Below are 26782 nucleotides of genomic sequence, written 5' to 3' on the forward strand. Positions count from 1 at the left end.
ATTGTACTGTCTGTGTATATATAATTTAATCATGGTCTCCTAACCCGTTTAGGGGGACTGCAAGGGATGGCAAGTTGGTGAATGAATAAATCGCTCAGCCTGAGGACTCCAGGTTTGGGCAAGCTGTCATCATTAACTGAGTTGGAATTTAACAACAACTTAATCTCGAACAAAAATGAGTCAACGGCTACACACATCTTTCGTTCAAACCTCCAAGGTGCGTGAGATGCCTTGAATGGAGAGTGAACTGCGCTGCCTGACTGCCACCGGACCACTTGCTCCTCTGTCCCTGTGGATATTGCCGTCCTTTTGCTCATGCTGTGGATCCCTCTCGATTGTCATTCCGTTTTCATCTCATACAAGACAGATGAAATTGCTATGGAAAAATTACCACCGGGCAACCTGCTCATCTCCGACTACTGACAAATACATCTGTTTGAGGCTTGAAACACCTTCAAGTTCTCCGACAGGTTCGATTGTTTCCATTCGGGCTATGAAGGGAGATACAGCAATACAATAAGTTTTTTGAAGTTTCTTCACGTTATTTATTAATTAATTAATTTATTCAGGGGAAACACGTTGAGAACAAGTTCAAATGTTTTTAGTGCGCCTTGAGAATACAATTTAAAAGGGAGAAATTAAGTAAAAGAAAAAAGATTAAAATATCGAACCCATAAACATATCGAACACATACAAATATTTAACACATTCAAATATTGAATACAGTCAAATAACATTTACAAACGACAATATTTACAAGATAAAATGAAGGCAACAGATCAAGAGCAAAAACAAATCCGCAGTCTTCTAAACACTTCAAAAACGACACAAGGCTCTTTAGTTTGACATTTTCATTCCACGTCAGTGGGGCATAATAAGTATCGCGTTCAATAACCAGCCTAGGTGAATACAGTATTATCAGTCACTTGTTCTACTGTAATTCAATAACCAGCCTAGGTGAATACAGTATTATCAGTCACTTGTTCTACTGTAATACAATAACCAGCTTAGGTGAATACAGTATTATCAGTCACTTGTTCAACTGTAATTCAATAACCAGCCTAGGTGAATACAGTATTATCAGTCACTTGTTCTACTGTAATTCAGTAACCAGCCTAGGTGAATACAGTATTATCAGTCACTTGTTCTACTGTAATTCAATAACCAGCCTAGGAGAATACAGTATTATCAGTCACTTGTTCTACTGTAATTCAACAACCAGCCTAGGAGAATACAGTATTATCAGTCACTTGTTCTACTGTAATTCAACAACCAGCCTAGGAGAATACAGTATTATCAGTCACTTGTTCTACTGTAATTTGTAGTTTTAACCTGTGCTGAATTTTTCTATTTGTATGTTTCTTAGAAGAAACACATCTTCCTAATCTATAAATAAAAACAGAATCTTGCCTGAAGTTACAATATTATCAAAGTTGGTAGTTTACCAATGTACAGTGGGGAGAACAAGTATTTGATACACTGCCGATTTTGCAGGTTTTCCTACTTACAACGCATGTAGAGGTTTGTAATTTCTATCATAGGTACACTTCAATTGTGAGAGGCGGATTCTAAAACAAAAATCCAGAAAATCACATTTTATGATTTTTAAATAATTTATTTGCATTTTATTGCATGACATAAGTACTTGATCACCTACCAACCAGTAAGAACGGCTCTCACAGTCCTGTTAGTTTTTCTTTAAGAAGCCCTCCTGTTTTCCACTGATTACCTGTATTAACTGCACCTGTTTGAACTTGTTACCTGTATAAAAAACACCTGTCCACACACTCAATCAAACAGACTCCAACCTCTCTACAATGGCCAAGACCAGAGAGCAGTGTAAGAACATCAGGGATTAAATTGTAGACCTGCACAAGGCTGGGATGGGCTACAGGACAATAGACAAGCAGCTTGGGGAGAAGGCAACAACTGTTGGCGCAATTATTAGAAAATGATAAAAAGATGACGGTCAATCTCCCTCGATCTGGGGCTCCATGCAAGGTCTCACCTTGTGGAGCATCAATGATCATGAGGAAGGTGAGGGATCAGACCAGAACTACACGGCAGGACCTGGTCAATGACCTGAAGAGAGCTGTGACCACATTACATCGTCATAGATTAAAATCCTGCAGCACACGCAAGGTCCCCCTGCTCAAGCCAGCGCATGTCCAGGCCCGTCTGAAGTTTTCCAATGACCATCTGGATGATCCAGAGGAGGAATGGGAGAAGGTCATGTGGTCTGATGAGACAAAAATAGAGCTTTTTGCTCTAAACTCCACTCGCCGTGTTTGGAGGAAGAAGAAGGATGAGTACAACCCCAAGAACACCATCCCAACCGTGAAGCATGGAGGTGGAAACATCATTCTTTGGGGATGCTTTTCTGCAAAGGGGACAGGATGACTGCACCGTATTGAGGGGAGGATCGATGGGGACATGTATCGCGAGATCTTTGCCAACAACCTTCCCTCAGTAATAGCATTGAAGATGGGTCGTGGCTGGGTCTTCCAGCATGACAACAAACCGAAACACACAGCTAGGGCAACTCAATCAATCAATCAATCAAATTTATTTATAAAGCCCTTTTTACAACCGCAGTTGTCACAAAGTGCTTTACAGAGACACCCGGCCTTAAACCCCAAGGAGCAAACAACAGTAGTGTTGGATTTCAGTGGCTAGGAAAAACTCCCTAAGAAGGCCGAATTTTAGGAAGAAACCTAGAGAGGACCCAGGCTCAGAGGGGTGACCAGTCCTCTTCTGGCTGTGCCGGGTGAAATATTAAGAGTCCAATTAGAATAATAAATACATTTCTCTGGGCAAATCCAGAGTTTATTTGATTCTAGACTAGGTCAAAAGTATGACCAGGTGGAAAAGGACAAGGACAGCAATGGGTCCCCCAAACCAGGTACTCCGCAGGTGTGGACCAGGAACTCATCTCCTCCTAAAATGTAAAACTGGAGGAGACGGAGAAAAGTTAGAAAGTGCAATTAAGGAGTGAGAAGCATCTCAAGGTCTTGGAGTGGCCTAGCCAGTCTCCATACCTGAACCCAATAGAAACTCTTTGGAGGGAGCTGAAATTCTGTATTGCCCAGCGACAGCCCTGAAACCTGAAGGATCTGGAGGTCTGTATGGAGGAGTGGGCCAAAATCCCTGCTGCAGTGTGTGCAAACCTGGTCAAGAACTACAGGAAACGTATGATCTCTGTAACTGCAAACAAAGGTTTCTGTACCAAATATAAAGTTCTGCTTTTCTGATGTATCAAATACTTATGTCATGCAAATTAATTACTTAAAAATCATACAATGGGATTTTCTGTATTTCTGTTTTAGATTTCGTCAATCACAGTTGAAGAGTACCTATGATAAAAATTATAGATTTCTACATGCTTTGTAAGTGGGAAAATCTGCAAAATTGGCAGTGTATAAAAGGTGAGTTCTGCATGAGTGATGCCAAATGAAAAAGAAGGGTCCTCCAGGAGGAAGTCTCATATGCTAACCAAACAAGCTAAAATACCTAAAGGAAGAAAGTAGTTCAGACCAAACTAGCTGCCACACATCATCATGACACTTCTTCACATTGTGTTCCATAGCATCCTCTCTGGTGAGTTCATCATAGGTAGCTGCTACAGAATGTACTGTAAAGCTTTACTGAAGAACATTTGACTATGCCAGTGTGTAAATACATTAGAATAGATGTTGCTTGTGACTGACTGTGCCATCTAGGAACTAAAGGGGAAGGTCTGTGACTGATGTGAACTTGTGGTCTCTCCAGCTGCTGTGTGTGGAGGTTCTCTATTGTAGATGGTGTTTCAGTATCTGGATATGAAGGAAGTGGAGCAGAAACCAGATGTGCCTATCACCATACATATAAACAATCTGTGAAGTATCTCTGTAACAGACTGTGCAAGTACAGTGATATTGTCATTCCAACTCAATCGGGAGTTAGTCATGCTGAAAAAAGCAGATTCTCTCTGTCTGATGACACGAAGAGAAGAATGTTCACTGTGAATGTCAGAAACTTTACAATTACAGACGCTGGGATACATTGGTGTGGAGTGAGCACAATCTTTGTAGATATCTATACCAAAATCAAACTGCAAGTAGTGAAAGGTATGTTTTTATGTGATTCGTTTTTCAGTTATATACTTAAATACATATTTAATATATATATATATTCAATATATATCCCAGAATATCCAGTATTTTGTGTCATAGGCTAACCCGTGGTAAGTAAAGTTTTACCATGGCTTATTATACATATTTTAACATTGGGTCAGTCATTTGCCTGTCTAATGTCAATTTGTTTGCCCTGAGATGGGATGGTTTGGAAATATCAGCTTATGTCACTAAAAACCTGATCCACATAAAAACCTGATCCAGATATTTTTTTATGTGGTTGATGGGATTGATGTTGATTAGGGCTGCATTGCCTTATAGCACAGGTCATTTTTAATGTGGTTTGAGGGATTGGTGTTGGATAGGGCTGTCTTGCCTTATAGCAGTCAGTCAACTCCTTATGGTGGGTCGTGTGGCTGTTAACTCTGAGTAAAAACATCTATGCATCTATGCAGAATAGAGATATGTATTTAGCTGAAGGTTTTTAAATGTCTGTATCTTCTGGTTTCAGCAAGCAAGGCCAGCCCCTCCCTCACCCAACGTGAAGCAGGGTGGTGGGCGTGCTGTAGCCCCCCCCGATTTGGTGTGAAGCCAGATCCTTACTGGCTTTCCTTGGAGGGTGTTTTCTTATGTAAGGATTACCCACAGGTTAGCTCATATCAAAGCTGACTGGCTAATTATATATATTTTTTTAATAAAGGGAAGCATGACATGACAATCAATAAAGTGGTATGTTGGGCGTACTTGTTTCAGCCAGACAGCATGAAAAGAAAGGTGCTGTTCTGCGCCATTGCATGTTCTCTTGTCCAATGGAGATTAAGCCACTTGAGAAATTGAAGTGGCTTAATCTTCTCGCCCTGTCATGACAATGGAAAAACGTTTTTTTTGCGATTTTTGCAGATAACAAAATTATGAACAGAAGTGTTATACTCACAGCATTTATACTTTTTTTATATGGCTCTCCAGATTGAGTTCAGGTGCATCCTGTTTCCACTGATCATCTTTGATGTGTTTTTAGAACATCAGGGGAATCCACCTGTGGTAAATTCTATTGATTGGACATGACTTGAAAAACCACAGACCTGTCTACATAAAGTCCCACAGTTCAAAATGCATGTCAAAAACCAAGTCATGACGTGGCAGCAATTGTCTGTAGAGCACTAAGACAGGATTGTGTCAAGGGATCAAAATGGGGAATGATGTTTGTCATTTAAGGTCCCCAAGAACACAGTGGCCTCAATCATCCTTAAATGGAAGAAGTTTGGAACCACCAACACTCTTCCTACAGCTGGCCGCCAGGGTCATAAGATGTATCCGTTAAATGGCTGATCGAATTGTTACAGAGACAATCGGCATCCCAAACCAAATGTTTGTGCTATGAATACATCAGGGGACTAGATAGATTGAGATAATTTACACGTCATTAATTCACTTACAGTAGCGAGTGAATACATTTCTTTTAATATTGAAACCCAGTGGGAATCAAACCCACAACCCTGGTGTTGCAAGCACCACTGAGATAAACAGGATCTTAAAGGATGAAAAAGTGCATAAAACATACAAGCCAAGTGTATTGAATATGTAAACAAAAAAAATTATCTTTACTTTTCAAATACATATTGAGAACAGGGGATGTTATGGCTATAATGTACATCATGTGTTTGTGCAGCACATTTGCTGCTTCAGAACAGCTGCAGATTGTTCAACTGTAACGTAGGAGGTGAACCAGGAAGTGTACATGTACAGTAGGCTGTCATTTGGGGTTTGTTGATTCTTTTGTAACAGAGCAGTACAACCCAAGGCCCCAGCCCTGGTCTCCCACAGCTCAGTGACGTACCTGGCCTGGATCTTACAGTTCCGTATTAGCCCACCAAATTTTGAATTAACTCAACTGAACTGTTTTTTCTAATTATATTGGCAGACTGGTGCTGTGACAACTCTACCTTCATCTAGGCAAACAGCCAAGGTCCCGTGTCCATAAGCTGTCCGTACGAGCCTCAATATAAAGACAGTGAAAAGTAGTTCTGCAAACGGACCTGACCCTCGATATGTCTTCAACAGGATATAGTCACATCCAAACAAAACAACAGTGGCAATTTCTCTCTCCAAGACAACAGATCAGCTAGAGTGTTCACAGTGACAATCAATGGGTTGACCAAAGAGGATTCAGGGTTTTACATGTGTGGCATCCGTATTGACGAAGGTCTAGATGTCTACTCTTTGGTTAATCTGATGGTCAATGGTAAGAAATTGTTCTTCTGATCTTTATATACTACCTATATATTGGGATTTTCATCCATAACTCCATAACCTATTTTTTTGCAATATCTTTGTTGATCCCACTCTACTATGGGATATAAGGTCTTTATCACAAAGGACTGTGAAAGATTGGTGCAATTGTCTCTTTCAATAAAGCTTTTCACTAGCCATGCTAAATTCACACAAATATTCGCTGATCAGATTTTTTTTCAACAGATATGGCAGAAACACTGTTCTCACCATCATTAATACCCCTGTCGTCAAAAGACTCAACCAACAGTAACGTTGTCTCTCAGACACTATTATATGAAAACACTAGAAGTTATAATTTGTGTTAATGGATTAACTACTGATGTCTACATCATTCTCTTACATCATGATTTGCAGATGTAAGAGAAAGAGGATGCTGGGTGAGTGACAAACTCTTTCTTTCTGTCCCTCTCTCTCTCTCTGAATCCATTTAACCTGACGTTTTTTGTTCCACAGGTTCTGCGGGGTTGAACAGAGACACAGGACTAAAAGAGGTGAAGGAAGTATCTTAACTCTGTCTTACTATCTTTACGCACAGCAAAACAGACGATTACATAAAATAGATTAAAAACAATAAATGAAGTTTCAAGATCTGGGATAGCTAAAGAGACATTTATACGTGTCTCGTTTTCCCTCCTTCCTCGCTAATCGAGGCGAGGTGCTAACTGTTCTCGTGTCTGAGCATAAACCAAACGCCTGCGTGAGCCCGAGCCATGAGAAAGTACATTTCCATTCTCCAGAGCCATTCGTCTTACCTAGCGTCAAGTCTGGTTAAACATTGGAGATGTCACAGGGAGAAAGCGTTTGATTCAGAACCATAATGCACAGCAAACTACTGATAATGCATGCATGACATGTTGATACATTCATTATGTTAATAATGCACAGCAAACTACTGATAATGCATGCATGACATGTTGATACATTCATTATGTAAATAATGCACAGAAGAGCAACTGTTCTAGAGTAACATGCTAATACTTTACAATCTAACGGTCCACACATGCTGCTCTGTCTACAAATGTGTCTTTACTCTCATAACTAGAAAACAATAAATATAGGTCCTGTGTAGCTCAATTGGTAGAGCATGGCATTTGAAAGGCAACAGTTATGAGTTCAATTCCCAAAAGAAGACAGCAAAAAAATGAAGAAATACTCTCTTTACTGTAAATTGATGTGGATGAATGTGTCTGCTAAATGACTTGTAGCTATATGTAAATATACCAGTGACTTTGCTTCCCCTTAACTCTTTGCAGGATGTTTATGAGAATCTAAAAGCTGCAGATAAAGTGAATCAGCCAACTGGTAAGCAACTAAAATCATTTTGCCATGAATCAGAGTGAAAATATGTTTTGAATCTATTTACCTTCTTTACTACACATTGTATCATATGCTATATGGGGGGCATAAACTAATGGGGGGGGGGCTTAATGTAAAAAATACAATGCTCTGTTCAGTAATACGGGACTGCATACTGTCAAATAGGTGTAAGAGAAAGAGGATCCACAATGCATGACACACTATCCCTCTGTCTGTCTCTTCAATGCATATGGCATTCTCAATGTTTTCCACAGCATCTGCAGAATTTCAAAGTGACACATGCCTTGAGGTGAGGGCCTTTTCTTTACTCTGTCCAATTTGTCTACGGTTTCTTCACACTAATCACAGTCAATCAATCAATCAATCAAATGTATTTATAAAGCCCTTTTTACAACAGCAGTTGTCACAAAGTGCTTTACAGACACACCCGGCCTTAAACCCCAAGGAGCAAACAACAGTAGTGTTGAATTTCAGTGGCTAGGAAAAACTCCCTAAGAAGGTCGAATTTTAGGAAGAAACCTAGAGAGGACCCAGGCTCAGAGGGGTGACCAGGGACAGCAACGGGCCCCCCAAACCAGGTAATCCGCAGGTGTGGACCAGGACCTCATCTCCTCCTAAAATTTAAAACTGGAGGAGACTGAGAAAAGTTAGTAGTACATCCCTCATATCCCCCAGCACAATAATATATAGTCCATAGATTTTCTTTTGTCTCTAACTATGAGTCCTGCATAGCTCAGATGGTGGATCATGGCACTTAAGTGTGCCAAAGTGAAATCCTTTTCCCTTTCTTTTTTGTTTAGGATATATATGAGAATACAGAAACTGAAACTCTGAGCAACAACACTCCTCCCATCCTGTGGATAAGGGTGAACAGTGGATTTACCAAAACTGATCTACAAACAGACACTGACATTGTGTGATGGACAGAGATTCTGTTTTCTTACTATATATGTGGTGCCCACAAGTTAAAACCTGACAATGTGGTCCCTTTGACATCACTCATTTCTGTGTAATAATTCACCAGATCAGTCAAATCAATTATATCAATTAAGTTAATGAAACCCATTTACATTATAATTAACTTTATTATAATTATTATAATACTGTACTTCCTGTTCAAGGGATAATTGTGTGAGATATATTGCTGTGTATGAACTTTTTGGTTTGGTAAATTGAGCTTGGAACAGTTCTGCGATACTGTTTCAATATGCCCACTTCTTTTTCAAAGAAAAGCAATACCCGCTTTGAGATATAAATACATTGTGAAGAAGAAGGCTTGTAGATTTTTTGGGGAAGACAGAGGGTCATGACCACTCCCCTAAAATTACAGACTGGTCACAGAAAATAGTAAAAATATTTGACCCACCCCTCACCTGCAAAATACAAATCTAAGGCTTGGGCTGGAACTATAGAGGCCTGTGACTACTCCAGATGGATGAGAGCGGTGTCCAATAGATGGCAGTATTAAGAAGCTCGAAAGATGAAATGTGAATCTCAAACTAACCCCAATCCACTATGCATATGCTCTGAGTACCCTCCATGATCAAGTGTTGCTAGACATTTAACAGATTAATTTAGGGACGCAGCGTGACTTGAATGATGCAATTCGCGGCCCACTTTTAATTAATAAAACCAACATGACATTCTAATTCATAAATCCCATTAGAAATGACCAATTATCAAACAATTGAATATTTAAAGTGGGATTTTTTTTGTTTTTCATATTTGTCTTGTCTTAAAAGCAGATGTAAACAAATGCACAGTTGGCCTATCCATTATTTTGCATCTCAGAAACAAGCAAGACTTTTATGGGTGAATTTGGATTATTTGGGGGGCTGAGTGACCGCCGAGTTATCTAAAAATGACAGCAGCACAACTGGAGCAGAAGCGATTAAACATATTTTACCTGTGCAAAGATGGTCCCCCATCCAGCGCAAAACTACGGCAAAATAGGCTTAATCGTTCGTGCTGGTTTGTACCGTAAAAAATATGTGCTGCTATAATCTTTTTTATATTAAATAATATGTCATGTGTCAAATTCACTCAAAATAGGCTCAGTCATTGGTGCTCCTTTTGTACCGATAAGGGTTTGTTTTGCGACTGCTTTACCAATAGTGACAGAGCTCTAGTGGAAAGAGTAAAGCCAGTGCGCTATCCAGTGGGAATGGAGCTATGTACCTAAAACTGTAGCAGCACAAACAAACCTTTCAGCGGCACAAACGGAGCATTAATGATTGAGCCTATTTTGAGGAGCAGGTTGTGGGGCTGGTGACACCTAAAATTAAATGTCTAATATATAAAACGCTGCATCAGCACAAAGGAAACTTTAAAAGCACGAACCAGCACAAACGAAGCACGAATAAGTTGCTCTCGAGTCAGTAAAAAAACTGTCGTTTAAAAAGAATGATCAGCGCCCCTTTATAAAACCGTGGCTATGGGGAAGTTCCTGTCATGGGATATTTTTGGCTTCAACCCAGTTACAAAAAATGGGCTATCACGGTGTTAATCAAAGACAAGCCGAGACTCCTGAAGGCTTCACATAGCCTGACTTCGAATTGTTTACCTGCAACTCAAAATAACAACAGGTGGTTACTGGGCATATATATAACCAGAAAGAAGAAACGATAAATAGCTCATGGTGGTTATTCAAATAAACAGGCACGTGCACACGCAAGCACATAAAAATAAACTTTAGCAATGTTCTGCGGGGGCGGAGTCAGCCAAAAAGGTGGGGTCCTCAAGCAGAAAGTCCCACATGCTATGACAATACAATAACTCATCCTCAGTCCAACAAGCTAAACTTGGGAAGGAGCTTCAAGTCATTTTCGGTTAACTGGAGACAGGAGTTCATCATGACACTTCTTCACATTGTGTTCCATAGCATCCTTTTTGGTGAGTGCATAATATGCAGCTGCTACATAATGTACATTAAAGCTTAATTAAAGAACACTGGACACTGCCAGTTGCAAAACCCATTTGATTTAATTTATGTGTACTAAACAATCTAAAAACTAAAAAGATCTGTGACTGATGTTAACTTGTGGCCTCTTTCCAGCTGCTGTCTGGAGGGTGTCTATTGAAGATAATATTTTAGTATATGGATATGAAGGAAGTGGAGCAGAGATCAGATGCCCCTATGACAATGGATATGAGCACTATGGGAAGTACCTCTGTACCGAGAACTGTGACTACCCTGATATTTTAATTGAAACTAAATGGCAAGTTAGCCGTGCTGAGAGAGGCAGATTCTCTCTGTATCACGACACAATGAGTAGAAAGTTTATTGTGTTTGTCAGCAAGCTTACTTTTACAGATGCTGGGAAATACTGGTGCGGAGTGAGCAGAAATGCCAAAGACATCTATACAGGAGTCATACTGCGTGTAGTCAAAGGTAAAGTACTTTTAATTCATAGTCACTTGACCACTCAGTTATAAATATACAGTATCTGTAAAAATTTGGGACGCACATAAACTTTCATGTGATATCATTTATAATATAATTTTTTACAAAAACACAAACCTCTTCACAACAGAAAATAAATATATAATATTTGTTGTGCTCATGTGATCGGGGGAAAATGTGTCCATTTCTGAGAGCCCTGGTAGAAAACCCTGTAGTGGTACCCTGTACCCAGAGATTTACCATGTTTCAGGTTTTTTAATTGAGCCCTAAATTTGAACATATGTGCTGGTAATTCCATGTGTGGCCATCTTGCCATCATATATATTTTTACATTTTAATGATTTAGAAGAGTTTTACATCCAGAATTGAACCTACCACATCCATTCTCCTAACATGTGATAGTAGTAATCAATTACATTCTAATAATATGTTTATTGTTTACTTGAAGTAGTGAGTGCATACATTTGTTTTAATATTTGCTCCAGGTGTTGCAAAGTGCAATGCTTTGCCAACTGAGCTAAACAAGATCTTAATAGATACACAAAGTGCTTAGAAGATTTCACCTCTAATCCAAACATTTAGAGTACACATTCACCACTTTAGAAAGAATACACAGAACTAAACTGAAATGATCTAATTTAATTGGCAGACTGGTGCTGTGACAGCCCCACCTTCATGCAGGCAAAAAGTCAGGATCCTGTGTCCATAAGCTGTCCGTACGAGCCTCAATATAACGACAGAGAAAAGTACTTCTGCAGAGGGGCACGACCCTCGGCATGTTTTCAACGGGCTATAGTCAAATCCACACAGGACAAAGCTGGGAGGATCTCCCTCCATGACAACCATGCAGCCAGGGCGTTCACAGTAACAATCACTGGATTGGTCAAAGAGGATTCTGGGTCATATATGTGTGGAATCCGTATCAACCAAGGTGTGGATGTGTTCACTTTGGTTAACCTGGAAGTTAATGGTGAGAAAACATTATTATTATTAAAACATTATTTATATACTACCTGTACTTGAATTTCCTCCTGAAGTAAGAAGAAAATACCTCAGTCCATACATTCATGGAACATCTTGTGTTCATCCCACTAGTGTGATTATGCATTATACCGAAATCACAGCTTAACCCTGAAGGACTGGGGTATATTAGTGCATCCCTTAATTAGGATCTTTCGGTAGAGTGCTCATACCAAAATAATAAATATTTAGTGTTTGATTTTCATTCCGATTTTCTTTCAACAGAAACAACAACGACCTTATCTCCAACAACGACCTTATCTCCAACAACGACCACATCTCCCTCAACATCTTCCACATCCTCATCACCAGGCTCAACCATCAGTAACATCACCCTTCAGACACAATCACATGAAAACACTATTGGTAGTCATTTTGTGTGTTAACTGTTGATGTTGTACACTCACCTAAAGGATTATTAGGAACACCATACTAATACTGTGTTTGACCCCCTTTTCGCCTTCAGAACTGCCTTAATTCTACGTGGCATTGATTCAACAAGGTGCTGAAAGCAAAATTGTAGCCTCTTTTTCCTATTTGTAGTGGAGATGAGTGGTACCCGGTGGGGTCTTTTGCTGTTGTAGCCCATCCGCTTTAAGGTTGTGTGTGTTGTGGCTTCACAAATGCTTTGCTGCATACCTCGGTTGTAACGAGTGGTTATTTCAGTCAAAGTTGCTCTTCTATCAGCTTGAATCAGTCGGCCCATTCTCCTCTGACCTCTAGCATCAACAAGGCATTTTCACCCACAGGACTGCCGCATACTGGATGTTTTTCCCTTTTCACACCATTCTTTGTAAACCCTAGAAATGGTTGAGCGTGAAAATCCCAGTAACTGAGCAGATTGTGAAATACTCACACCGGCCCGTCTGGAACCAACAACCATGCCACGCTCAAAATTGCTTAAATCACCTTTCTTTCCCATTCTGACATTCAATTTGGAGTTCAGGAGATTGTCTTGACCAGGACCACACCCCTAAATGCATTGAAGCAACTGCCATGTGAATGGTTGATTAGATAATTGCATTAATGAGAAATTGAACAGGTGTTCCTAATAATCCTTTAGGTGAGTGTATATACAGTGGGGAGAACAAGTATTTGATACACTGCTGATTTAGCAGGTTTTCCCACTAAAAAGCATGTAGAGGTCTGTAATTTTTTATCATAGGTACTCTTCAACTGTGAGTGACGGAATCTAAAACAAAAATCCAGAAAATCACAGTGTATGATTTTTAATGTTTTAACTTGCATTTTATTGTATGACATAAGTATTTGATACATCAGAAAAGCAGAACGTAATATTTGGGACAGAAACCTTTGTTTGCAATTTCAGAGATCATACATGTTCTGTAGTTCTTGACCAGGTTTGCACACACTGCAGCAGGGATTTTGGCCCACTCCTCCATACAGACCTTCTCCAGATCCTTCAGATTTCGGAACTGTCGCTGGGCAATACGAACTTTCAGCTCCCTCCAAAGAGTTTCTATTGGGTTCAGGTCTGGAAACTGGCTAGGCCACTCCAGGGCCCGGAGATGCTTCTTACAGAGCCACTCCTTAGTTGCCCTGGCTGTTTGTTTCGGGTCGTTGTCATGCTGGAAGACCCAGCCACGACCCATCTTCAATGCTCTTACTGAGGGAAGGAGGTTGTTGGCCAAGATCTCGCGATACATGGCCCCATCCATCCTCCCCTCAATACGGTGCAGTCGTCCTGTCCCTTTTGCAGAAAAGCATCCCCAAAGAATGTTTCCACCTCCATGCTTCATGGTTGGGATGGTGTTCTTTGGGTTGTACTCATCCTTCTTCTTCCTCCAAACACGGCAAGTGGAGTTTAGACCAAAAAGCTCTATTCTTTCCCCATCAGACCACATGACCTTCTCCCATCCTCCTCTGGATCATCCAGATGGTCATTTGCAAACTTCAGACGGGCCTGGACATGCGCTGGCTTGAGCAGGGGCACCTTGCGTGCGCTGCAGGATTTTAATCCATGACGGCGTAGTGTGTTACTAATGGTTTTCTTTGAGACTGTGGTCCCAGCTCTCTTCAGGTCATTGACCAGGTCCTGCCGTGTAGTTCTGGGTTGAACCCTCACCTTCTTCATCATCATTGATGCCCCTCGAGGTGAGATCTTGCATGGAGCCCCAGATCGAGGGAGATTGACCGTCATTTTGAACTTCTTCCATTTTCGAATAAATGCACCAACAGTTGTTGCCTTCACACCAAGCTGCTTGTCTATTGTCCTGTAAACCATCCCAGCCTTGTGCAGGTCTACAATTTAATCGCTGATGTCCTTACACAGCCCTCTGGTCTTGTGGAGAGGTTGGAATCTGTTTGATTGAGTGTGTGGACAGGTGTCTTTTATACAGGTAACAAGTTCAAACAGGTGCAGTTAATACAGGTAATGAGTGGAGAACAGGAGGGCTTCTTAAAGAAAAAAAGAACTGGACAGTGAGAGCCAGAATTCTTACTGGTTAGTAGGTGATCAAATACTTATGTCATGCAATAAAATGCAAATTCATTATTCATTAAATCACAGTGTGATTTCCTGGATTTTTGTTTTAGATTCCGTCTCTCACAGTTGAAGAGTACATGCTTTGTAAGTAGGAAAACCGGCAAAATCGGCAGGTATCAAATATTTGTTCTCCCCACTGTAACTGTAAAGTCTGTGGTGGCTGTACTTAAACTGTACTTAGTCATATTGGTTCCTTGTGTTCCAGGCACCTCTGTTTTCTGGTTAATTGGTTTGGCCGCGATCTCTGTGAGTGTGGTTGTCTTGGTGTTTGTATTCACCATGATTTGCATTTGCAGATGTAAGAGAAAGAGGATGCTGGGTGAGTGACAAACTCTCTCTTTCTTTCTGTCACTCTCTCGGAATCCATTTGACATGATGTTTTGTTCCATAGGTTCTGCAGGGCCAAATAGAGAAGGAGGATTACAAGAGGTGAAGGAATTTTCTTAACTATGTCCTAATAAAAATATTATCTTGACATTAACCCAACATATTATATCAAATATAATAAAATCTTTGAAGTTTTAAGAGATTTAAAGAGAAGTGATGCATATTTGGTAATATATACAAAACATGTCTAGATTGTTTTGACTGACTGACTTTCTACCCAATGTTAAATAGCATAGTGGTTAGTCACCTTTCTCCTGTTTCCTCACCAACTGAGACCCTCCATTACTGTAATACTTCAAAGTTACTTTCTCCAGACTAAACTGGCACAATGTCTTATCAAAAGTCACACAAATGTAATTAGGACCAAGAAAGCATTTAAGCTGAAACCTTTAACTGTATAAGAAATAATGACTTTGCTGATGCATACACAGTAAAATAATACCTTGATCGAAACGCAGCTGTTCTAACACCATCTACTCCAAATCGAATAGTGTTATAAAAACAAGCGTTTGGAATCTAGCGGTTCCCTTTCCTCATGCCACTCTGTCTACTGACATGTCTTGACTCTGATAACTACCTGGTCTAGAGGTTGAGACACTAAACACCGCAGTCAACCATGGTTGAGGAGAGTGAGATTTATTCATGGTCTTGGGGAATACCGTCACACAAGGGTGTAGAATTAAGGGGGATGGGGGGGTCATCACCCCTTCAATATCACAGACAGGTCAATGTGACCCCCCCTGGAAAAAAGGGAAAATCCTGGGGTCACTGACCCCCTCAATATACAACACAAACCTACGCCATTGCCGTCACAGCTTGTTCTGTCCTGAATCGTAACTTCCCTTGTCCTTCACCTAGAGTGCAACACCTACTTCACATGCATCACTCCTTCAGGGTTTATCATGCCTTGTCCATACCATTTATCCTCATGTCCCTTTAAGAGTTAAAAAGGCTTAGGTTCATTTAGTAACCACATAGTTCTCGTCTGCGTTGTGTTAAATGTGTAATACGTTTAGTTGGAATCCAACAATATGGGCCCTGTGAAGTTCAGGTGGTAGAGCACTTCCAAATGCAAGGATCTGGGTTTGATTCCCACTGGGGGCCAATATGAAAAACATTTCACTACTGTAAGTAGCTATGGATTAATGTGTCTGCTGAATGACTTCAACTAAGTGAATAAGCCAATATGACTTTGCTTCTCCTTTACTTCTCTTTATGGCATTTTTCAGAATACAGAAGTTGCAGTGGGTGCGAAACTGTCTTCCTGTGAGCAACGCTCTTTCAACCCTGACATTAAAGGTGAAACCAGATGATATGATGGACAACAGTAGTTGGCCTATCAGATCAGCACGCTTTTAACAACTACCACACGTTATCACAGCCACAGACAGTCTGCAAGAATGTCTGTGTGTGTGCTTTAAAAAAAAATTACAGTTGCATTTCTTACATACGAACACGTTACCATGGTGCAGTGAGCTGTTTTAAATCCAATTTCCTGTCATTTTACACATTCTCATATAATAGGCCTCTTAATGTAAAACAAATATGATGGAAAAAAGTTAGGGGGCATCCTGGGCACATGGCCTGCTTGCCCGTTCTGTAACCATTGACTCTATAATATGTGAAAGAAAGCGAGACAAGGCTGAGTGACAATTTCTTGTTTCCTCTCTTGAATGTGTATGACACACAGCATCTGCAAAATTACAGAGAAAAACAGGAGTATTTGAGGTGAGAGCCTTTTCTTCACTCTGTCCACTTTACCTGTCTACTGCAATGTCTTCATTCTGATAACTATCGGGTTCAGAGACTGACACAATAACCACAGTCCCTATATTCAGTCTCCTCACTATACCCTGATGAGCCAAAACATTATGACCACTCACAGGTGAAGCGAATAATGTTGACCATCTCCAAACAAGGGTGTGTTATTTCTGTTTATGGAAGGAATGAGACGGAGACACGTAGCCGGTTAGCCTTTTTCCTTTTGATTCCAACTCCCTTCTTCTGACCCCTCAAGGAACTACGGGGCTGGTCGTAGGACAAACCTAGCGATGCACATTAATACATCTCCCTTTCTGTGCATAGATCCCCATAACCATCACAAACCTGCACATCAAAGCTTCCCTCTTCATATGTGCATTTACAGTTTCTCTGAACACCAATGTATCCACAAATAACTTGAGTGGATGAAGAGCAATTCAAGCCAATTACTCAGCTTACTATCAATAACTTACAAAACATGTTGGGTTTGAGTAACCAAATGACTCAAGGAGCATTGCCTTTCAACCGCCCTGGTTGTTTGACAGCCCTTGATGGCTGGCTCCTCCTTTCAGGTGCTGTCTGTTCCAGTGTTCTCTCAGCATCAGTGTGCTCCCACTGGGCTCCACCCTGCTGTGCGGTCACCTGAGGTGCGTGTCCGGTTTGCACTTGTTCTGGGAGCACATTAAGATGAGCACTTGTCCTTCGGGTTTGCCCCCTGTGTCAGGCTCAAAGATGTAGGGTCAAGGTGTGCTGGCAGTTTTTAACACAGTGGCTTGAGCCCCTGCTGTAGTGTTTTAGATGCGTTGACCTGGGCTCTTTGTTTGAGACCACTGCAAATTGAATGCTTCTGTTCCTCACTCAAAACTTTCCTTTTCTACTTTTTTGGAAAGCAAAAAAAAAGGTGCAGTGGTCTCTTTATTTTTTCTGGAGCTGTATTTGACCTCCCCACAGATCTATACATCATCGGTATGACAGATGACCTCCTCGAGTCTGTTTAGTAGTTGTGACATTCACATTTGAAAATGCTCTGGTCCTGATGCTATCAAATGGCAATACCTTTAAACCAAATTTGCCAAATGCTGTCACAAATGTGGAAAGTTTTCAACTTTCCGGTGCTGGTGGCACCTGGCAGAAACCTGAACTAGCATCTAGCTTGGTGAAAACCTTACATCCGCTGAGCTAAACTAAGGATGGTTCCACTGATGGCAGGATGTGGCGCTCTCTGCACACTACTTTGTTAAGGTTGGTTAAGTCTACACAAACCCTGATTTTGCCATCTGCCTTAGGTGCCACTACCATGCCTGCACACCACTCTGTAGCTTTGTCAACAGGTGATGACACCAATGTGACCCATTTGTTTCAGTCCCTCTTTTACTTTTTCCATCAATGGTATAGGGGCCCTTCTCAGTGTGGTATAGGGACCCTTCTCGGTGTGGTATAGGGACCCTTCTCGGTGTGGTATAGGGACCCTTCTCGGTGTGGTATAGGGACCCTTCTCGGTGTGGTATGGGGACCCTTCTCGGTGTGGTATGGGGACCCTTCTCGGTGTGGTATGGGGACCCTTCTCGGTGTGGTATGGGGACCCATCCCTGTGTGGTATGGAGACCCTTATCTGTGTGGTATGGGGACCCTTCTCAGTGTGGTATAGGGACCCTTCTCGGTGTGGTATGGGGACCCTTCTCGGTGTGGTATGAGGACCCATCCCTGTGTGGTATGGAGACCCTTATCTGTGTGGTATGGGGACCCTTCTCAGTATGGTATAGGGACCCTTCTCAATATGGTATAGGAACCCTTCTCTGTGTGGTATAGGGACCCTTCTCAGTGTGGTATGGGGACCCTTCTCGGTGTGGTATGGGGACCCTTCTCGGTGTGGTATGGGGACCCATCCCTGTGTGGTATGGAGACCCTTATCTGTGTGGTATGGGGACCCTTCTCCGTGTGGTATAGGGACCCTTCTCGGTGTGGTATGGGGACCCTTCTCGGTGTGGTATGGGGACCCTTCTCGGTGTGGTATGGGGACCCTTCTCGGTGTGGTATGAGGAACCATCCCTGTGTGGTATGGAGACCCTTATCTGTGTGGTATGGGGACCCTTCTCAGTGTGGTATAGGGACCCTTCTCAGTATGGTATAAGGACCCTTCTCAGTATGGTATAGGGACCCTTCTCAGTGTGGTATAGGGACCCTTCTCAGTGTGGTATAGGGACCCTTCTCAGTATTGTCAGTGCATTTGGAACGGCATCATGCATTCAACTTGATCTTGGTCTCCAGTTTGCCCAGCCCAGAAAACACCTCTTCAATTTTCTTGACTAAGTTTGATGCTTCTATGGTCGGCAGTCGCAGGAGAGTTCTAGCTAATGAACTGACCACAAAAACAGTTTGACTGGTAGCCAAGGATTTGGGGATCAATGGTATTCCCTTATGGCAGTGGCCTCTTTCAGCAGGATAATGCGCCCTGCTACACTGCACACATTGTTCAGGAATGGTTTGAGGAACATGATGAGTTGAATTTTTTGCCCTGGCCTCCAAATTCCCCAGATCTTCCCCAGATTGAGACTTACAGGATCTGCTGCTAATATATTTGTGCCAGATACCATGTGCACAGGACTCCTTCAGGAATCCATGCCCGGGTAGGTCAACAAGCATTTTGGCATCACGTGGAGGATCAACAGCTTATTAGGCAGGTGGTCATAATGTTTTAAGTGCCCTAAGATGTGGGTATAAAAAAAATATTTAATTTGAACCCCCCCCCCCCAGAAAAGAGTAAAAATCCTGGGGTTCATTTACCCTGACTATACAATACAGACCCAATATAATAGATGTTCACAGACTGCACTGTAAATAAACTATGCACTCACTACTGTGCTACGCTGCTAAATATAAACCTGCTAAATGTTTTAAAATGTGTGACCATGTCACTTTCCTTTCCTTGTTGTTCTCCGTAGGATATTTATGTAAATACAGAAGTGAATGTAGAAGTGGAAAGAAAACATCCCAACTGTAAGCCCCAACACCCCTTCTACCCTGAAGATGAGTCAATCTATGAAAATACCACAGATTATGAAAACATTCAGTATGGTACCATATGTAAAAAAAAAAAACACTGAGTTGATACACTTAACACAACAGTTAAATTGTTAACCGCTTTTTCCCATCTAAGGCAGTGAATATCACAAGAGAACATGCATCATTAGTTGAGACAGGCAGTTTTGTTGTTAATTGTTAAAGTAATCTCACAGTTTGGTAAATTCATCTCACACACACGCCCAACTAAAGAAGTGAGAATTGAATGGTTACCATTAAAATAGTACATTATTACAGTTTGTGTAAGCATTTTATTCCCCAATGTTTACATTGATCTTAAGTATGGAGTTAGATAGCTGCCAAAAGCTCAAGAGTACATATTGTTGGGATTGTAAAATAAGCCATAATGTAAATTTGTTAAAAAGGCATACTGTACATAAAACTAGTGATGGCCATTCAAGGCTTCATTAGCGCTATTTTAGCAGCAGGATATTATGCTAGCAGCACTCAGATTTTCTTCATCATAATAAAAGCCATTATTGAAAAATATAAGGCAATTTAGATAACAATCTAGTCTGTGAAAAAGAACAGACAATAAAAAAATTGGAACCGACATTAAACATAAAATGTACAGACTAGATTGTTAATTATATTGCCTTATATATTTCAACTATGCCTTTTATTTTGAAAAAGAAAATCTGAGTTAGCTCTGCTAGCATAATATCCTAAAAAAATATATTACATTATAATGATAAAAATTTGCATAGTACTTTTGGTACTTGAAATGTTAATAGGACTTTCACCACTGAGCGGATTTTACTTTCAAAAATAGGGATGAAATACTGTTGTTTCAGATTTATAGTTAATTTTGATGATTTTTTATTCAGTCAGAAAGATTATTAAATACCAACTGGCCCAGTGTGAAATATAATTATTACCAAAAACTTTCATTATAAAAGAAAATATGTGGTTTGTCATTTTGAATTATAATTTTTTTTAACATCTGGAGACTAAGCATACCCAGAAGTAAGAGGTCCTAATCTGAATTCTGTGTGTATCTGATCTATAAAATGCGACTCACAAATATGTAAAGCCACTCACAAATGTAATACAAGTCACAAATCTGTAAAATGCTGATGACAAATGCTGTGACATTCACAAATCTTTTGAACATAAATAAGGGTCTTACATTTGTTTGATAATCATCCTTTGTTTTTGGATTTTAACGTTTGTGAAACTGTATGCACATATTTTTAGATTGTGATTATTATTTGACAGTTTAATTATATATTTGTGACTCTCAGTATATATTTGTGACTCGCTACTTACAAGTTAACAACATTTTGATAGAAATCAATCTGTAAGCAAATTAATGGATACGGAAAGTAAGAATGTATTGTCTAAAAAGTCATAACAGGTTCACAGATCTAATTTCTTGCTACTGTCCACATTTACAATTTAACTCTGGGCCAAATACAGCACCTTCACAAAATGTTCTTAAAGATAAGGGCTTAATTGAGGTCCCACCTCATCTCAGGGGTTTTGTACATGTCTGATTTCCTTTTGTCTAAACAATGTTAAATATGTTAAAATATGACCTGCTTATTACTGATTTACTACACACTATTATCACTTATACTATTTTATGTAGTTTGTGTTGTAGCTATTGGCATTTCTTGTGTTTCGGTGTATGGCCTTTATGATATTGTGTTCATTGTTTGTATTCTCAGGGTTGTTTTCAAGCTGCGTTGTATGGTGTGTAAATATTTACCTCTAAGGTTTATACCAGTAGTCTTTAGTGCATGTGAAAAATAAAGAGTGAATTAATTTGATGTGCGGACCAATGTGCCTTTGAGTTGTTGGTTTTTCCATTTCCCGTAATTGAATATGGGGGCTCTCAAAAGTATTTAACCCATTGGACTTTTTCCAGAAACCATTGTTTTTGTGTTACAACATAAAATCACAATTTGTTTAATTTGGAGTTTTGCCATTGACAAACAAAAAAAAAGATTTTTACTGGTATTCTAGCCTCCACCAGGACTGATATTTTGATCAAATTACACAAAATTGACAACAAATGTTTAATCTATCTTCAGGACATGTCATACTGACAAAAGAAAAGTGTTATTTCCATAAGTATAAAATCTTTACTATCATCTGTATAGTTGTATAGTTGAAAGTTGACACTCATTTACTGCATTACTGAACAATTTAAAAACTCCTAAATTATATTTGTAAAGCAGCAATGATAGAAAGTATTTACATAAAAGATGTACAATGCCATATCGCATCAGTAGCATCAGAGACTGTTAAGTCAGTGACAGAATTCGAATAACTGGGCTTATGTCACTACTTTTCAGGACAGCCGTCTGTAAGAAATGTTTTGTCTTTTTTGCAGTAATGCCTTCTTGAAAATGTGAACTTTAATGTGACTTAACAACAAACTAGTATGTGATTTGTAAATGTGAATACATTTAACTAAAACCCTTGTTTAACCTGTGGAAAATACATGGCTTTTCCTTCCATTGGCTGAGATAATGAAGGGGCTGGACATGCAGACATACTGAGTTCTGATTGGTCTATCATGTTACAACCGTAATAACACGACTGCATGGTCAATAAATCGTTGTGATCCTGGGATTTTCAAAAATGGGCAACTGTGATCCCATTGCTACAGCTGCGAGTCACATCGCTGCCCTGAATTTTGCTGGTTTTATCAACAAGGTTGTGAGATATTACTTTCTGGAGTACTGTGATGCCATGACTCAGAAGATGAATGATGACGACGATGAGGAAATCCCAGACTTTGATACTGTTCAAAACTTACAGGCAAAATTGAGGCATTTCATTGCAGTGCCAATTGTGGAAAGAAAGCGCTAGCTCCTCTTGTATGAAACAACTGTCCACGGATTACATTTACAAGAAAATGACAATCATGGCAGTTATGATATAGCGGCAATGAAAGATGCATAGATTATTGGAGTATTGAAAGCCTTGAGTGTGAAGCGAAAAAACGCGTTGTAAACACCGTCAACAGAAAAAACCAAGGACTTTGTATGCAATCAGAGGATGTATAATTGTTTCAGTCTGCCGCGAAACATTCCTACCTGTATACGGGCGAGCGTAACGTTTGCTAAATATTTCCCTTTAAAAATGTGTCCGTCGTTTGTATTGCTAGTTATCTAGCTATAGCTGATGACGTTACTGTTAACTAATTGTTACTGGTTTTTTTTTACTTTGAGAGAATTTTTTTTTATTGAATTATCCCTTTGGTCATTTAACTATAGTTCATGATTCAAACATGTGACTTCTATAGGATAGGCTCCCAACCAAATAAACAACAACACTTTCTGAACCAGACTGGGTAATTTAGGAACAAAATAAAAGACAAAACAACAGTCTCCTGACTAGCTTCCCAATTAAAATATTAGAAACTGCTAAATGAGTGACCTTATCATGCTTTATACATTTATACAAGTGCTTCAGTTTATCATAGTCATGTAATTCCTACTCCACCTCATTTTTCTATATTTTAGTTAACAAAGTTCTTCTCCCCCATTTTTACTACAACTCCAAGATCTAAGTATATTTTATGTCATGTCCCCAAATAATCGAACCTTAAAGCCTTTGTGAGGACGTTGGGTTTAACATTGGGTGTGCATGTCTAGATATGTAAACACATACAAAAAAATCCAGCTTACTGTCAATTTAGCCTACCATAACCATTTTATTTATTCATTTGTTTTTCTTATAGAGACCGTAGAGAATATTTAGCCTAAACTGGGAACAACTGTTTTACAAATGTCATCATGAATGTAGCACACATTTTCTTTCTCTATTTTTATCATTGATGTCATTAACTTTTAAATCATCAAACATTCAGACATACAGAACAAATAGCACAAATAAGCAGGTTTGCAGTTAGTAGTTAGTTTTGTTATGCAGGCAGTTTGCAACATTTGGACAAACACAACATTTAAACGGACATACACAAAGACAATACATTTAACATTGGCCAGTGGATTCTAACTTGAAGCAAGTCTTGGTCGTGTTTCATAATTTAGAAATTGCCAGGCCAACAAGGGAGAGGAGGAGGCCAACAAGGGAGAGGAGAAGGTCCAGGAGGGAGAGCACGACAACCTCACACCATCATTACGGACGAGATGCGAGCAACAGTCATTGACCATGTCATTGTCCATGGCATGACAATGGCTGAAGCAGGACTAAGAGTCCGTCCAAACCTGAGTAGGTTCACCGTGGCCACCATTATCAGGGCATTCAGACAACACCACAGGTATTGTACTCTATTGCTTTCTTTGTCACAATACACTTTTACAAGCCTGTGAAAGTAGTCTATTGGTTTCAAATCAGTTGTTACTGTATTGTAAAACATGTCAATTGACCACATATGTTTCTTTCTTTAGAGTTGAAAGAATGCCACATAGAGGTGGGAGGGTTGCCATATTTACAGCGGCACAAGAAACCCTCATTGTGGATATGGTTCGTGAGAACAACTTCATCAGACTCCGGGAGATCAGAGACAAAGTCAACTTTGAGAGCATTGATGATGTCAGCTTGGCCATAATAGACCGAGTTCTCCGGCGCCAAAAGATGCGGATGAAACAGGTCTATAGGGTTCCCTTTGAGCGCAACTCTGCGCGACACAAAGACCTACGTTACGAGTATGTGCAAGTAAGTATACATCCATGTTCACAGTACAGTTAGTGGACATACTGTGTTGCTCAGTGGCCTACATTACTTCTGGACAATACTGTGCTACCTGATTGACTGTTGTTCTGTGCACTTTCACATTTTCACAGAGGATATTACAGTTGGATGCGATGGCCAGACCTCATGAGTACCTCTTCTTGGATGAGGCTGGCTTCAACCTGCAGAAACAAAGGCAAAGAGGCCGTAACATCATTGGCCAAAGAGCCATCACTGAGGTTCCTGGCCAATGGGGGGGTAATATTACTCTTTGTGCGGCCATGGGTTTGGAGGGGCTTGTCCACCGGCATGCTGTCCTTGGGTCTTACAACACCCAACGTCTCCTCACCTTCCTAGAGGAGCTAAAAGACATCCTCCTGGACCGCCAACAACACCATCCTGGGCCCGCACATCACATTTATGTGATCATTTGGGGCAATGTATGCTTCCACAGAACAAACCAAATCAGAGATTGGTTCACCACCAACAGTAACCACTTTTTAAATGTCTGTCTGCCACCTTACTTCCCTTTCCTGAACCCTATAGAGGAGTTCCTCTCATCGTGGAGATGGAAGGTTTATGACAGACAACCATACACTAGAGAGAACCTCCTAAGGGCAATGGAGCTGGCCTGTGTTGATATCCCAGTGGAGGCCTTCCAAGGATGGATTCGCCATTCCAGGGCGTTTTTCCTGCGGTGCCTGGCAAGAGACAATATAGCCTGCGATGTGGATGAGATGATGTGGCCCAATGCAGCTCAGCGACATGATGCCGCACAGTGATTGTGGTGTGTGTGTGGTGTAAATAAAGTAAATAAAAAAACTTCACACCCTGATCATGTTTTCAAGAGTACTGTTGTGTGCAATAGATTCTGTTTTTGCATTGAGTTGTGTTACAGTAGTGTACATGCAGAATTTACTATAGATTTATACTCTTCATATGAAACTCACAAATCTAAATGCCTAATCCTCTGCAGAGATCTAAGAAGATCCATTACTGTAAAGTTTCTAAAAATATGCATTGGCAGTTATGAAACAAAGAACCTTCTCACAAATTGAGCATTGTGTTTTCAAATGTTTTGCTGTAGTGTGTATAGTGTTTACATTTTTGAAAGCTTCGAGCTGCTGTTTTGGTGTGAAAGTTTGAGAAGTGAGAAGGTGTGGTTGTGTTTATGTAGCTTTAGAAAAGGGTGTTGTGTTTAGACATTGGGGAACATGGAGGAAACGTTTGTGAAATGTGTTTTAGCATTTGAGAAAAACTGTAATAAACATAAACCAGTTCTATTTTGGCTACACCTCAACAGAGAATGGAAATGCATTGTATAGATATATTCAGTTCATTTGTATTGCCTATATTATTACATATTGTTTGCAAGTGCCCAGTGCTTGGCACAGATCTTCCTTTAGTTAATTTTTTGAAGTGTGTCCCTTGATCAGATATGAAGAATTTCTGGGACACCAAACCTTGGCCTGACCTCTCACATTAAACATTTAAAAACCGTCTTTGCATCGTTGTTTCGTGTTGGAAAAGCTTCCACCCAACTTGGAAATATGTCTATTATTACCAAGAAATAGCGTTTGTCTCCAGCCCTCTGTCATTTCAATAAAATCTATTTGTAAATGTACAAATGGACCATGTGGTGGGGGTGTTTTACAGGGCCTGATTTCTGTATGTTGCGTACCTTAGATTGAGCATTCCTTTCAGATTTTTGACATGCCTTTCCAAGTCCTGGAGCAAACCAAAGTCTGCCTATATTAGCTATAATTACCCTTTTTCCCATGTGGCGCATTCTATGAGCCACTCTATGAGCCACTTGGAAAGACTGGGCAGAAGTGAAACTGGTGCAACGGGTTTACCGGACAGGTGTCTAAAGATCCCGTCGGTACCAGCTGCACAGCCGGCTGTCACCCAGGTTTGTTTGTCAGCCTCGGCGACAGAGGTATGCAGGTCACGGATATGGTCAACAGTGTAACGTGGACACAGATTGACATATTTAGTAGCAGAACAAGTTACAGCAACAATAAGAGGCGTCTGAGCTGCCTCCTTCGCCACTTTGTCTGCCATAGAGTTACCTATGGACACCCTGTCGTTACCATTTTAATGCGTGGGCCATTTGATAATAGCAAGATGTAAGCTTCTTGCAAGTAATGGCTTCTATAAAGTCTCCAACCTTTAGAATCGAACGTGTACCAGGAGAGTTAAGCGTATGGACCTGGTACCACTTGTACCCTGTTAAATATTTTGTTCAATTAAATG

The 26782-nt window shown here is 40.3% G+C and overlaps 2 protein-coding genes and 1 long non-coding RNA gene across 5 annotated transcripts in view; 2 read left to right on the plus strand and 1 right to left on the minus strand.

Annotated features, from left to right (window-relative positions):
- Window positions 1–10349: 10349 nt before the first annotated feature.
- On the plus strand, window positions 10350–20321 carry LOC114828729 (polymeric immunoglobulin receptor). 3 transcript variants are annotated; one of them, XM_029116310.2, is made up of 9 exons: window positions 10350–10613; window positions 10777–11112; window positions 11774–12094; window positions 12370–12468; window positions 14947–14969; window positions 15042–15079; window positions 16267–16336; window positions 16728–16765; window positions 19741–20321. In XM_029116310.2, the coding sequence occupies exons 1-9, from the start codon at window positions 10574–10576 to the stop codon at window positions 19751–19753; spliced, it is 978 nt and encodes a 325-aa protein (XP_028972143.1). In that variant the 5' UTR covers window positions 10350–10573; the 3' UTR covers window positions 19754–20321. The 3 variants fall into 3 exon arrangements, with proteins under 3 accessions (XP_028972143.1, XP_028972142.1, XP_028972139.2); XM_029116309.2 differs by having other exon boundaries at window positions 10351–10613; window positions 12370–12510; XM_029116306.2 differs by having other exon boundaries at window positions 10416–10613; window positions 12370–12510; window positions 14856–14969.
- The window catches only part of LOC109614885, a 35106-nt gene continuing 23313 nt past the window's right edge, over window positions 14990–26782 (minus strand). The window contains exon 3 of the long non-coding RNA XR_004575092.1: window positions 14990–15044. This is a non-coding gene — a long non-coding RNA (uncharacterized LOC109614885). The remainder of the gene's footprint in view (window positions 15045–26782) is intronic.
- Window positions 20405–25457, plus strand: LOC105027318. Its single transcript, XM_010899365.4, has 3 exons — window positions 20405–24113; window positions 24244–24511; window positions 24640–25457. The coding sequence occupies exons 1-3, from the start codon at window positions 23983–23985 to the stop codon at window positions 25306–25308; spliced, it is 1068 nt and encodes a 355-aa protein (XP_010897667.2). The 5' UTR covers window positions 20405–23982; the 3' UTR covers window positions 25309–25457.

Source organism: Esox lucius, chromosome 21 (genome assembly GCF_011004845.1).
Source record: "Esox lucius isolate fEsoLuc1 chromosome 21, fEsoLuc1.pri, whole genome shotgun sequence".
Classification (NCBI taxonomy): Eukaryota; Metazoa; Chordata; class Actinopteri; order Esociformes; family Esocidae; genus Esox; species Esox lucius.